This window comes from Rhinopithecus roxellana, chromosome 6, assembly GCF_007565055.1.
Source record: "Rhinopithecus roxellana isolate Shanxi Qingling chromosome 6, ASM756505v1, whole genome shotgun sequence".
NCBI lineage: Eukaryota > Metazoa > Chordata > Mammalia > Primates > Cercopithecidae > Rhinopithecus > Rhinopithecus roxellana.
In genome coordinates this window covers 77,444,276-77,458,684 of record NC_044554.1, presented here as the reverse complement: position 1 = coordinate 77,458,684, position 14,409 = coordinate 77,444,276, and the positions used below count along the sequence as shown (strand labels likewise).

The window sequence follows — 14,409 nt, the reverse complement described above, 5'->3', positions numbered from 1 at the left end:
GACGCGGGGGCGGGTCCTGGCAGCAGCCCTGCCGGGAGAGTGCGGGCGGAAGACAGGGAGAGCGAGGGGGTGGCGGCGATAGGGAGGGAGGAAGCCCAGGAGTCCGCCGCGGGACGGAGGCCTCGGGGAACTGGGAGCTGAGCTTTCTGCAGAGGGCCACTAGGAACCTCGGATTGCCCACGGAAGCCAGTCCGCTGGGATCAAAGCCACTTTCTTTGACAGTCCAGCCCACTTCCTTTTCTGCCCGGGGAGAAGCTCCAGGGTCTGCCTTTGTGATCAGAGCATCTTCACAAGGACCAAAGGAAAATAAGGTTTCTCGTAAGAACACCGTGAGCACATCTTTAAAATGACCCATTCCGTGGCTCCTACAAGATTTTACACCGCCACACTGAGGCCGGAAGTAGTTTTGCCCCTATAAAACATGGCGAAAAGCTTTCTTGTCTCCAAGGAAACGCCACGTAATGAGTCAAAGCGGTGGCGCACGCGCAGAAGTACAAGCCACCGGAAGTGATGGTGCCCCTACCAAAGTCGTGGGTTTAGTACGCGTGCGCAGCAGTCTCTTCCGAGAGTTGTGTCGTGCAAATGGTGGAGAAGAAAACTTCGGGTATGTGAGCCCCCGCGGTTCGCCCCCTTCCCCATCCCAAGTCCAAATCAGTCCTAGAATTTTCTTACCTAGTCATTCCTCTTTTTTTTTTTCTTTTGAGACGTGATCTCGCTCTTTCACCTAGGCTGGAGTGCAGTGGCGTAGTCATAACTCACTATAGCCTCGAACTACTGGGATCAAACCATCCTCCCATCTCAGCCTCCCGAGTGGCTGGAGCTGAAGGCATGAGGCACCACGCCTGGCTAATTTTTAATTTGTTATGTGGTAACGGGCTCTCTTTATGTTGCCCAGGTTGGTCTCCAACTGTTGGCCTCAAAGCGATCCTGCCGCGTGGGCCTTCCAAAGTGCTGGGATTACAGGCGTGAGCTGTCGCGCCCGGCCCCAGCTATTCCTCTTAAATCCGTTCCTTAGCCCTCGGGTCCTGGCGTTGACCCTTCATTCACGTTTTATTGATGCCTGCTCCAAACCGGGCGCTGGGGATGAAGAGGAGAAAGATCCCTGTTATCCAAGCATTGGCTTTTTCTGGAAGGGGGACAGAAACGCAGACCTACCACTGTATTTCACTGTGATTTGTGCTATGGCAGAGGGAGGCACAGCGCCTGCGAACAGGGAGGCGTGGCATCTAGCCCAGGGAGGCAGGGGACTGTGAAAGCTTGAAGGAAAAACGAAAAAGCTTGAATTGAGTCTTGAAAGTCTAGTTAGGATTTCTCTCAGTGGGAACCTCACGTGCAAAGGCAGTAAAACAAGAAAAAACCTAGTCCCTTAGGAAACCAAGTCCACAGTTTGGATCTTACAGAGTGATAAGAAAGGATGGAAAACTGAGGAAAGGTTACATTTTGAAAGGCGTTATACACACTGCCCAGGAGTTTGAACTCTGTGGGGAAGCATTGGAGAGCTAGCAAAGGCTTTTTTTTTTTTTTTTTTGAGACGGAGTCTTGCTCTGTCGCCCAGGCTGGAATGCAGTGGCCGGATCTCAGCTCACTGCAAGCTCCGCCTCCCGGGTTTACGCCATTCTCCTGCCTCAGCCTCCCGAGTAGCTGGGACTACAGGCGCCCGCCACCTCGCCCGGCTAGTTTTTTGTATATTTTTTAGTAGAGACGGGGTTTCACGGTGTTAGCCAGGATGGTATCGATCTCCTGACCTCGTGATCCGCCCGTCTCGGCCTCCCAAAGTGCTGGGATTACAGGCTTGAGCCACCGCGCCCGGCCAATGCTGGGCTAGTTTTTACATTTTTTGTTGAGATGGGTGTCTCACTATGTTGCCTAGGCTGGTCTTGAACTCCTGAGCTCAGATGATCCTTCTGCCTCGGCCTTCCAAAATGCTAGGATTACAGGCATGAGCCACTGCGCTTGGCCCTTTCGGTTTTTCTTTTTTTTTTTTTTTTGAGATGGAGTCTCGTTCTGTCCCCCAGACTGGAGTGCAGTGGTGCAACCTGGGTTCACTGCAAGCTCCGCCTCCTGGGTTCACAGCATTCTCCGGCCTCAGCCTCACAAGTAACTGGGACTACAGGCGCCCGCCACCACACCCAGCTTATTTTTTGTATTTTTAGTAAGGACGGGTTTTCACCGTGTTAGCCAGGATGGTCTTGATCTCCTGACCTCGTGATCCGCCTGCCTCGGCCCCCCAAAATGCCAGGATTACAGGCATGAGCCACTGCACTTGGCCCTCAGTTTTTCAAAGGCATCACAGTCTCCCAGCCATTACTTTTTTCATGTTGGCCTCAAGGCCTGAAACACCCTGCTGTCTCCCCTAGCCAGGCCATTCACCAGTTAGGCCTTAACCTAGACTTACCTTCTTCTGGGAGGTCTTCCCTGACTACTCCAAGGCCAGATTGGGTGTTTCTGTCCTGGGCTCCGCAGCACTTTATACTTCCGTATTCTAGCCTACCCCATGGTGTACTTTCTTTGTTTGTTTGATTAATCATTTGTGTTGGCCACTGGACTGTAAGCTTTTGCATCCCTAGAACGTAGAGCACTGCCTGGCATTTGGAAGGGAGATTAGTACGGTGATCACAATCATGGTTTTTTTGTTTGTTTGGTTTTGGGTTTTTTGTTTTTTTTTTTTTTTTTTTGAAACAGGGTCTTGCTCTGTCGCCCAGGCTGGAGTGCAGTGGCACAAACACAGCTCACTGCAGCCTTGAGCTCCTGGGCTCAGTCAATCCTCCCGCCTCAGCCTCCTGAATAGCTGGGACTACAAGTGTGTGCCACCACGCCCGGCTAATTTTTGTATTTTTTTGTAGAAACAGGATTTTGCCATGTTGCCCAGGCTGGCCTCAAACTCCTGGGCTCAAGCCATCTACCCACCTTGGCCTCCCAAAGTGCTGAGATAACAGGCATGAGCCGCTGCACCTGGCAAGGTCATGCTTTTTGATGCTGGGCAGTTCTTTGACTTCTGACCTGGCCACTTGCTAGCTGTGTGAACTTTGGACACATTTCTTAATCTTTGAATGTTGGTAAGTTGGGGATGGAATGATACTGTCCCATACAGCTGTTATAAGGGTTAAACGGTTCAAGCGATGCAAAGAGCTGAGCACGGTGCCTGGCTCATAGTAAGTGTCCAACAAGTGATAGCTACTGGGGCTGCTGCTGTTATTATTATGGTTAACATGTGGTTAACGAATAAAGAGATATATTATGTAAAATTATCAGAATCTGGCAAACAGCTGATAAGGCAATGAGGAAGAGGTTTTTTTTTGTTTTTTTTTTTTTTTTTTTTTTTTTTGAGACGAAGTCTCACTCTGTCGCCCAGGCTGGAGTGCAGTGGCCGGATCTCAGCTCACTGCAAGCTCCGCCTCCCGGGTTTACGCCATTCTCCTGCCTCAGCCTCCTGAGTAGCTGGGACTACAGGCGCCCGCCACCTCGCCCGGCTAGTTTTTTGTATTTTTACTAGAAACGGGGTTTCACCATGTTAGCCAGGATGTTCTCGAACTCCTGACCTCGTGATCCGCCCGTCTCGGCCTCCCAAAGTGCTGGGATTACAGGCTTGAGCCACCGCGCCCGGCCTTGTTTTTTGTTTTTGAGCCAGGGTCTCGCTCTGTCACCCAGGCTGGAGTGCAGTGGCGCGATCTCAGCTCACTGCAACCTCCACCTCCCAGGTTCAAGCGATTCTTGTGCCTCAGCCTCCTGAGTAGCTGGGGTTACAGGCATGTGCCACCACGCGCCGCTAATTTTTGTATTTTTAGTAGAGACCAGGTTTCACCACACCGGCCAGGTTGGTCTCGAACTCCTGACCTGAAGTGATCTGCCTACTTCAGCCTCCGAAAGTGCTGGGATTGCATGGGTGAGCCACTATGTCCAGCCGAGGAAAGAGGTTTAAAATAACTTCTAGGTTTCTAGTTTGGATGTCTGCATAGACGGTTCTATTCGCTTAGAGAGAATCTGCAGGAGAAGCAGATTTGGATGGGAAATTTTTTTTTTATTTTGAGTTGCAGTGTCCACAGGGCCAGTCGGTGACTTTTTTCTTTTTTTACCTTTTTTTGTTTTGTTTTGTTTTGGGGACAGTCTTGCTCTGCGACTCAGGCTGGAGTGCAGCGGTGTGATTACGGCTTGCTGCACACTGCAGCCTCAACCTCCCGGACCCATGCAATCCTCCCACCACAGCCGCCCAAGTAGCTGGGACTGTAGGCGTGTGCAGCCATGCCCAGCTTATTTTTCAATTTTTTGTAGAGATGGGGTTTGTCTATGCTGCCCAGGCTGGTTTCTAACTCTTGGCATCAAGTGATCCTTTAGCCTCCCAAAGTGCTGAGATTACAGGCGTGTGCCATCATGCCTGGCCTCACCAGGCACTGGCTGCATGGCCAGTTCTGGAGCCCGGGAGCAGGTTCTGGGTTGAGGGAGTCACCCTGGGAGTTATTTGCTTGTGGGTGATCATCAGAGCCCTTTGTTTGGGTTCGAAATCCCAGGAAGAGTGCGTAGACTGAGCAGAGAAGAGGGCCAGCCACCTCCATAGAGGCAGGGAGAGCAGCCGAGCTGGAGCCGGAGGATTGCTAGACATGGAGAAGGCCTGCAGTCTTGTCAAGGAAGCAAGCAAAGGGTCTCTTTCTACTCGATGAAGGTAGTCAGCACCGCCACAGGGTGGACAGGGCTCAGGTCCTAGGAGGAGGAGGAGGAGGAGGAGGAGGAGGAGGAAGGCAAGCTGGAGCCCCGAGTGTGGGTGGTCCCCCCATGGATGGCCAGGCAGGTGTCAGATTTTGGGGGTTGAGGAGAGGATGGGAGGTGAAGAAGCAACATTGTCACATGAGTTATTCTGAAGGAGAAGGAGCTGTGAAGCCGAGTAGACATACGAGTGTTACCAGCTTTTTGATGGAAAGGAAAGTGCCGGTTGAGGAGGAGGGGTTGAAGATGGAAGAGGGAAGGGATGGGCTACAGGTGAAGGCTCAGGTTCAGTGGTGGGACTTAGGGGGCCCCGGGGTAGGGGTGTGCCCACTTGGCATCATGTTTGCGGGTGGGTGGCCTGGAAGAGGAGCGTGTCCAAGTGTGGGTGGCCCCTGGTTCCTTTGAGGTAGGAGGTGAGATGCTGAGCGTGAGAGCCATGTGCATTGAGGGCTCAGGACAACCTGGAAGCCCCAGGGTGCCGTGACCTCCCCAGTCTGCAGTGAGCTGTCTCCAGGAGGGGGCTCCTGGAGAAAAGAGGCGGGAGAGACTGAAAGGGTCTCAGCTGGCGGGACAGGAAGCATGGGCCCGGGGGCTGGCCTGGAAGAAGACGAGAGCTGCAGCTTCCACCCTGGGTGCCTTCCTTGCCCTGCCCAGAGCGGCAGCCACACTGCTGTTTCTCAGAAGCCCTGTAACTTTGTGTGCCCTGCCCCATCCAGTTCGCTCCCAGGATCCCGGGCAGCGGCGGGTGCTGGACCGGGCAGCCCGGCAGCGGCGCATCAACCGGCAGCTGGAGGCCCTGGAGAATGACAACTTCCAGGATGACCCCCACGCAGGACTCCCTCAGCTCGGCAAGAGGCTGCCTCAGTTTGATGATGACGCGGACACTGGTGAGGCGGATGGAGGAGGAAGCGGGGGATGGGACTGAGAGGAGGGCAGGAGAGTCCACCCAGCTCAGGCTGCAGGAGGACCCAAGAGCTCCTGGTGCCTCTGCCGGTGACTGGCTCCCATGGCTGTGGGCAACCACACCCCCTTTCTGTGCCTCAGTTTCCTCTCGTGTATGTGAAATAAACAAGAGAGACTGGATGAGCTCTGACATGAAGCCTTAGGCTTGGGGGCATGGAGGTGACGGTCGGCTGGGATTGGAGAATTGGGGTGGAGGGCAGAGGCTGGTAGTGAGGGACTGACTTAGAGCCGGGAGGGCAGGGCCAGGTGTGGTGGCTCATGCCTCTAATCCCAGCACTTTGGGAGGCTAAGGTAGGCAGATCACTTGAGGTCAGGAGTTCAAGACCAGCCTGGCCAACATGGTGAAACCACATCTCTACTGAAAATACAAAAACAAAATTAGCCAGGCATGGTGGTGGACACCTGTAATCCCAGCTACTCAGGAGGCCAAGGCAAGAGAATCACTTGAACCCGGGAGATGGAGGTTGCAGTGAGCCAAGATTGCACCACTGCACTCCAGCCTGGGTGACAGAGTGAGACTGTCTAAAAAAAAGAACCAGGAGGGCACATGGGCACGGGGAGTGATGAACCAGAGAAAGCTGCTGTCTTTCTGGGCAAGTGCCAAGCAACTGATCGCCTTTGACCCCTAGGAAAGAAAAAGAAGAAAACCCGAGGTGATCATTTTAAACTTCGCTTCCGAAAAAACTTTCAGGCCCTGCTGGAGGAGCAGGTGAGAGGAGGGTCGGCCTGGGAGGACCTCACAGGGAAGGGGTGAGCCTGGCCCCAGCAGGTATTTGCTGCGCGGGTGGGTGGAGGAGTCTTAGAGCCAGCCCCTTGTCTCTGCAGAACTTGAGTGTGGCTGAGGGCCCCAATTACCTGACGGCCTGTGCGGGACCCCCATCGCGGCCCCAGCGCCCCTTCTGTGCTGTCTGCGGCTTCCCTTCCCCCTACACCTGTGTCAGCTGCGGTGCCCGGTACTGCACTGTGCGCTGTCTGGGGACCCACCAGGAGACCAGGTGAGCATGAGACCTGCTGTCCACATCCACTCCCTCCTTCCCACAGCCTCCCCAGACCTCTCTCCCCTCATCCTGGCTTCCTCTCTGTCTGCAGGTGTCTGAAGTGGACTGTGTGAGTCTGGGCATTCCCAGAGAGGAAGCGCCGCTGTACACTGCCCAGCCTTCAGAAAGACAGTTTCATCACCCAATGGAGGGGGAGCTCTTCCTGGACCAAGGGAGGAGCCGCTCATTCACCCAACGAAACTGTGTCTTACCTGTCAGGAAAGACGAACCTCACTCCTGGGAACTGTCTGGCAGGTAGGCTGGGCCCCCAGTGCTGTTAGAATAAAGAGCCTCATGCTGGAATCCTGCCTGTGTGGTCGTGGTGTGTTTGAGGTGATGGCAATGGGTCACCTGTCTCTCCTGCTCACGGCTCCATCTCTCTTCTTCCTGCCTCCCACTCACCCCTGCCACTGTCCACCCCTCTGTGTCCCTGATCATGAGAGATTCTGTCCCATTCTCCTGCCACCCCCGAGCCCCTGCCCTCCTTGGCTACTTCTCTAAGTCTTTTTGGTTATTGATTTAGTTGTTAAAACTATTTTATTTATTTATTAGAGACAGGGTCTCACGCTGTAACCCAGGCTGGAGTGCAGTGGTGCGGTCTCGGCTCACTGCAACCTTCGCCTCCCAGGTTCAAGGGATTCTCCTGCCTCAGCCTCCCAAGTAACTGGGATTACAGGTGCACACCACCATGCCCAACTAATGTTTTTGTATTTTTAGTAGAGTTGGGGTTTTGACGTGTTGGCCAGGCTGGTCTCAAACTCCCAACCTCAGGTGATCCACCCGCCTCAGCCTCCCAAAGTGCTGAGATTATAGGCGTGGGCCACCTCGCCCGGCCATGATTTTCCTTTGTATTTCTCCAATTGCTATATTTTCAAAGTACAGCTAGGTTTCAGGGATGGGTGACAGGGAGGTGGTGGGAGGACTGTGGAACAGGTGCAGAATGGTACCCCGGAGGGAGCTGGGCCTGTTTTTGTCTTAAGGTACTTAAGCAAAGGGGAGTGGTCGGGTCCTTATCCTTGGTGCTGCCAGACCGAGGGAGCAGTTGTCCTTAGGAAGCCCCTGTTACCAGGAGCTGCAGTGTGTGAAGTTATTAGCAGTACGGAGAACCCAGAAGTTTCTGGGAAACATGGCAAAATTCATGGTGTAGATCTAATGTGTCCAACCTGCAGCCCACATGTGGCCCAGGATGATTTTAGTGCAGCCCAACACAAATTCGTAAACTTTCTTAAAATATTATGAGATTCTTTTGCGATTTTTTTTTATCTTTTAGCTCATCAGCTATTGTTAATGTTAGTATATTTTATGTGTCTCCCAAGACAATTCTTCTTTTTCCAGTGTGACCCAGGGAAGCCAAAAGAGGGGACAGCCCTGGATTAGAGGCCCCTGGTCTTGGTGGCCCTGGGTGCTGTGACACATGTGAACTTCTTATACCCATACCTTGTCTAAATGAATTGCAAGCTGTAATCTTGTAAGGTCCTTTTGGTTGCTGTACCCTGTTAACCTCATAGCAAAGCAAGTGCTTAGTAAGTATCCGTCGAACAGATGGCCTCATTAAGATATTAGAGAGATCCAGCAAAGTCAACGTTAGGCACCATCTTTCTTTTTTTCTTTTTTCTTTTTTTTGTCTGAGATGGAGTCTCGCTGTGTCGCCCAGGCTGGAGTGTAGTGGCACCAGTCTCAGCTCACTGCAACCTCCACCTCCCAGGTTCAAGTGACCTCATGCCTCAGCTTTCTGAGTAGCTGGGATTACAGGCGCCCACCACTATGCCCAGCTAATTTTTGTATTTTTTTGTAGAGATGAGGTTTCACCTTGTTGGCCAGACTGGTTTTGAACTTTTGACCTCAGATGATCCACCCGCCTCAGCCTCCAAAGTGGTGGGATTACAGGTGAGAGCCACCGTGCCTGGCCAGTCACCATCTTAGGCCTTCACTTTTGGGTTCTTTCCTGGGGGTCGGCTCAAGTATTTGCCAGGGTTTTTCTGAGGAACTGCCTCCCTTGCAGCTGGGCACACAGTACTGGTTTTGGTGTCAGCTTCATGTTGCGGGGCTGATGTCAGGATTCAGAGACAATCCAGGTGAGGTGGTTTTTCAAGATGGCTCAAAATTCTTTGTCCTCCCATTAAAAAGTGGAGTGTTATGGCTGGGCGCGGTGGCTCACGCCTATAATCCCAGCACTTTGGGAGGCTGAGGTAGGCAGATCACTTGAGGTCAGGAGTTTGAGACCAGCCTGGCCAATATGGTGAAACTCTGTCTGTACTAAAAATACAAAAATTAGCTGGGCATGGTGGCGTGTGCGTGTAGTCCGAACTACTCTAGAGGCTGAGGCAGCAGAATCGCTTGAACCTGGGAGGTGGAGGTTGCAGTGAGCCGAGATCGCACCACTGCACTCCAGCCTGGGCAACAGAATGAGAACCTGGCTAAGAAAAAAAAAAGACCAGGTGCAGTGGCTCATGCCTGTAATCCTAACACTTTGGGAGGCCAAGGCAGCTGGATCACCTGAGGTCAGGAGTTTGAGACCAGCCTGGCCAACATGGCGAAACCCCATGTATACTAAAAGTACAAAAATTAGCTGGGCGTGGTGGTGGGCGCCTGTAATCCCAGTTACTTGGGAGGCCGAGGCAGGAGAATCGCTTGAACCTGGGAGGTGGAGGTTGAGCTGATATCTCGCCATTGTACTCCAGCCTGGGCGACAGAGTAAGACTCTGTCTCAAACAAAAAGAAAAAAAAAGTAGCCAGGCATGATGGCATGTGCCTATAATCCTAGCTACTCAGGAGGCTGAGGCAGGAGAATAGCTTGAACCCGGGAGGCGGAGGTTGCAGTGAGCTGAGATCGCACCATTGCATTCCAGCCTGGGCAACAGAGTGAGACTCCGTCTCCAAAAAGAAAAGAAAAGACTATTTCAGGGCTGAACAACACCATCTGTGCTTCTCCGTGGCGTCCTAGGCCGGGATTCCCGTCCAGCTTGCACTGTCAGCACAATCTCTTTGGATTCTTTCCTAACTTAGCTGACTGTTTCATATTTTGTGGTTATAAAAAGAGGCACACTGGTTCTGCTCAATGTAAGATTTCTCTTCCCAGTGACGTACTCCGCCTTCTAAAATGACCTTGAGAGGACAGGGCTGGACCCTGAGGGCCTCTGGTTGCTCTCTGATGCCGTCCATGACATTCTCTAGGAAGCTGAGTCCAGGGTCTTTGTACCCCCATTGAAAAATCATTATTTGGTCAGGCATGGTGGCTCACGCCTGTAATCCCAATACTTTGGGAGCCTGAAGCAGGTGGATCACTTGAGGTCAGGAGTTCGAGACTAACCTGGTCAACATGATGAAACTCAGTCTATACTAAAATTACAAAAATTAGCCAGGTGTGGTGGCTCACGCCTGTAATCCCAGCTATTCGGGAGGCTGAGGCAGGAGAATTGCTGGAATCCAGAAGGCAGAGGTTGCAGTGAGCTGAGATCGTGCCACTGCACTCCAGCCTGGGCGACAGAGCAAGACTCCGTCTCAAAAAAAAAGAAAAGAAAAAAGAAAGAAAACCATAATTCCCCAAGGAAAGCCTGAAACAATTTTGCCAGCTTCCTTCGTGAAGGAAGATTTTTTCCCACCTTGGGAGACACTTGGTCTTTGGGAAATCTGTACTATGCTAGAAGGTTCTAGAAGGTAAACCTTGTGTCATGAGATAGGGGCAGCACCACCCTTTTCTGGGAGCACAGAGGAGGAAGAGGTTGGTGCCAGGATTTGGAAGTCTGGACACGGGGGCGGTTACTCCTAAGAACCTCAATGAGGCTGGGTGCTGTGGCTCAGGCCTGTAATCCCAACACTTTGGGAGGCTGAGCCAGGAGGGTCTCTTGATCCCAGTAGTTCGAGATCAGCTTTGGGCAACATACAGTGAACCCCGTCTCTACAAAAAATTTAAAAATTAGCCAGGTATGGTGGTGTATGCCTATAGTCCCAGCTACTCAGGGGAGGATGGCTTGGGCCTGGGAGGTTGAGGCTGCGGTGGGCAGTGATCACTTTACTGCAGTCCAACCTGGGCAACAGAGCAAGACCCTGTCTCAAAAAAAAAAAAAAAAAAGATTGTAATTGTTGTGAGTTAGGAGAGCCAAGAATTCTGGGAAGCAGGGTAGTTTTGTCTTCAGTCTTGGAGAAATCCTGGTTTGAGTACTTACTAGTGGTATAGCTTGGACAGGTCACTTCACCTCTCTGATTCTGTTGGAGCCATGCTGAAGCTATTGCAAGGATTCAATACACCTAGTCCGAGGCCTGGCTTCCAGTGAGTACGCAGCAAATGAGAGCTCTTGATGATACTGCCAAGACCTAAAGCATATTGTTGAGTTTTTCACAGCCAGCTCCCTGGGTACTAACCCCAGCACCTGGCCCAATTGTCAGGTAGTCAGCAGCTTACATTTCTTTTTTTGAGACAGTGTCACTCTGTCGCTCAGGCTGGAGTGCAGTGGCGTGATCTCGGCTCCCTGCAACCTTCACCTCCCAGGTTCGAGTGATTTCTCGTGCCTCAGCCTCCTGAGTAGCTAGAATTACAGGTGCCTGCCCCATGCCCCACTAGTTTTCGGATGTTTTTTATTTATTTTTTGTTTGTTTTTTTGAGACGGAGTCTCGCTGTCTCCCAGGCTGGAGTGCAGTGGCGCGATCTCCGCTCACTGCAAGCTCTGCCTTCTGGGTTCACGCCATTCTCCTGCCTCAACCTCCCGAGTAGCTGGGACTACAGGCGCCCGCCAGCATGCCCGGCTAATTTTTGTGTGTGTGTGTGTGTGTGTTTTTAGTAGAGACGGGGTTTCACTGTGTTAGCCAGGATGGTCTCAATCTCCTGACCTCGTGATCTCTGCCTGCCTCGGCCTCCCAAAGTGCTGGGATTACAGGTGTGAGCCATGGCGCCTGGCCAGTTTATTTATTTATTTATTTTTGAGACAGAGTCTCACTCTGTCACCCAAGCTGGAGTGTAGTGGTGCAATATCAGCTCACTGCAACCTCTGCCTCCCTGGTTCAAGTGATTCTCCTGCCCCAGCCTCCTGAGTAGCTGGGATTAAAGGCACCCGCCACCACACCCGGCTAATTTTGTATTTTAGGTAGAGATGGGGTTTCATTATGTTGGCCAGGCTGGTCTTGAACTCCTGACCTCTGGTGATCCACCTGCCCCGGCCTCCCAAAGTGCTGGGATTACAGGTGTGAGCCACTGCGCCCGGCCAGTGGTTTACATTTGTGTTTGCTCCTAGGCTGTGGGTTCTTTGAGGGCACAGGCCCACTCTTGCTTCTAGCAGGGAAGCAGCTCAGTATGTGTTCTGAAAAAGGGCAAATGTCTCCATAACCCTTTGTAGTCACGTGACCACCCAGGAAGAAATCAAAACTCAACCTAGTGACCATATTAAGGCACACACTTAAATGCTCAGTTGTAAAATTGGGCACAGGTTGCTTTTCCTGAAGGGGGAAGGAGTGAGAAGAGGCAGGCTGATGTTGGGAAAAGGAGGTAGATGTTGGGGTGGCACACTGGAGACTTTTGGAAGCGCCTGGATGCGTCAGCAGTTGTAATTGACTTTTGTCTTCCTTCACTGTAGGGAGCACTCTCATGGCCTTTCAGGATTGTAAGACACTTTTTTTTTTTATTGTTTTTTGAGACGGAGTCTCGCTCTGTCGCCCAGGCTGGAGTACAGTGGTGTGATCTCAGCTCACTGCAATCTCCATTTCCCAAGTTTGAGCCATTCTCCTGCCTCAGCCTCCCCAGTAGCTGGGATTATAGGTGTGTGCCACCACTCCTGGCTAATTTTTGTATTTTTAGCAGAATTGGGATTTTGCCATGTTGGCCAGGCTACTCTTGAACTCCTGACCTCAGGTGATCCGCCCACCTTAGCCTCCCAAAGTGCTGGGATTACAGGTGTGAGCCACCGTGCCTGGCCCTAATTTTTATTTTTTTAGTAGAGATAGGGATCTCACTATGTTGCCCAGGTTGGTCTTGAATTCCTGGGCTTAAGGGATTCTCCCACCTTGGCCTCCCAAAGTGCTGGGATTATAGGCATGAGTCACTGAGCCTGTCCTGTAGAAGACACTTTTAAAGGCACCTGTCAATGTGCTAATAAAGCAAGTCACATGGCCCCTGACTTCTCCGTGGTGAGTTATTGCACTAGAGACCCCCATGAGACAGGTTTCCCAGTACTGAGCACATGTACAGTCCCTTCCACGTTGACTCTGGCCTTGGCCAGTGGGACATCCGCACACTTTTTTTTTTTTTTGAGACGGAGTCTCGCTCTGTCACCCAGGCTGGAGTGCAGTGGCCAGATCTCAGCTCACTGCAAGCTCTGCCTCCTGGGTTTATGCCATTCTCCTGCCTCAACCTCCCGAGTAGCTGGGACTACAGGTGCCCGCCACCTCGCCTGGCTAGTTTTTTGTATTTTTTGGTAGAGACGGGGTTTCACCGTGTTAGCCAGGATGGTCTCGATCTCCTGACCTCGTGATCCGCCCGTCTCGGCCTCCCAAAGTGCTGGGATTACAGGCTTGAGCCACCGCGCCCGGCCGACATCCACACACTTTCTGAAGACGGTGTGGAGGGAGAGGATTGCAGATGGTCACGGACTTGTTGTCCACAGGACCCTTTATGTAGGGAGCAGCTCAAAAGGTACCAGGGCTTCTGGCCAGGTGCGGTGGCTCATGCCTATAAAGCCCAGCATTTTGGGAGGCTGAGGCAGGCAGATTACCTGAGGTCAGGAGTTCAAGACCAGCCTGGCCAACTTGGTGAAACCCTGTCTCTACTAAAAATACAAAAAAACTTAGCAGAATTGGGATTCTGCTAAGAATCCCTGCTATGCCTGTAGTCCCAGCTACTCGGGAGGATGAGGCAGGAGAATCGCTTGAACCCAGGAGGCAGAGGTTGCAGTGAGCCAACATTGCGCCACTGCACCACTCCAGCCTGGGTGACAGAGCGAGACTCTGTCTCAAAAAAGAAAAAAAAGCACCAGTGTATCTGGCTGGAGCCCAGCCAAATGGATCCCAGCCCCAATGTGAAGGTGTGTCCAGGGCCCAGGAAGCAGCCTGGTGTGATGGTGGAGCACGGTTTATCCAGAGGAAAGGGAGCAATGGGGATGGAAAGGTGGGCTAGGGCCAGGCGGCATGTCAAGTTCATAACTGGGGCTTTCTTCTAGCGGGGCCAGGACCTGCCAAGGCAGGGTGGTCAGTGGTTCTCCAGGAGTGCATTAGGAAAACCGTGCTTGAGATGCCCAGTTGGGGGAACCCTGTAGTGGGTAGGCAGGAGGGGATGAGGGCCTGCCCCAGGACCAGGCAGTGGAGAAGGGAGAGAAGTAGATGGGTGTGAAAAACACCATAGAGGGAGAGTCAGGAGGATTTGGCAATGAACAGAGGAGAGGAGCAGAGGGGAGGGAGAGGTTGTCCATCTGCAGACAGAGATCTGGGCCATGCTGGTGACAGGGATGATGGGGACTGCAGCTCTGTGGAAAGTGATGAATTCGATGTGTCTGCAGCCCACGTAGTAGGAACATACATGTACCTCCAAAGCTCAGGGGAGAGGCACAGGTGGAATGCCGATGCAGATTTCTCCATTCCAGGGGAGAGTTGGTGAGGGCGAATGAATGAGATGAAGGAGAAAGGGGAGGGGGCTGCGGTCAGAATCCAAGGCTCCTCAAGGGACTGGCCACTTGTTCACATGGCAGAGGATAGTGCTGGGATAGGGCTCCATTCCCCACTTCACTGG

At 52.4% G+C, this 14,409-nt stretch overlaps 1 protein-coding gene across 1 annotated transcript; it reads left to right on the top strand.

The window, feature by feature from the left end:
• The first annotated feature begins 71 nt into the window (after positions 1-71).
• On the top strand, positions 72-7,001 carry ZNHIT1 (zinc finger HIT-type containing 1). The gene is made up of 5 exons (XM_010387397.1): positions 72-604; positions 5,415-5,585; positions 6,291-6,370; positions 6,487-6,656; positions 6,751-7,001. Exons 1-5 carry the CDS (start codon positions 583-585, stop codon positions 6,770-6,772), a joined length of 465 nt encoding a protein of 154 aa, XP_010385699.1. The 5' UTR covers positions 72-582; the 3' UTR covers positions 6,773-7,001.
• Positions 7,002-14,409: the final 7,408 nt, after the last annotated feature.

Excerpts from the sequence above, each read along its gene's own strand:
- ZNHIT1 (XM_010387397.1), top strand. The coding sequence starts at position 583 with ATGGTGGAGAAGAAAACTTCGG. Across the intron at positions 605-5,414 it reads GGTGGAGAAGAAAACTTCGG|TTCGCTCCCAGGATCCCGGG; the intron begins GTATGTGAGCCC and ends TGCCCCATCCAG. Across the intron at positions 6,371-6,486 it reads AGGCCCTGCTGGAGGAGCAG|AACTTGAGTGTGGCTGAGGG; the intron begins GTGAGAGGAGGG and ends TTGTCTCTGCAG.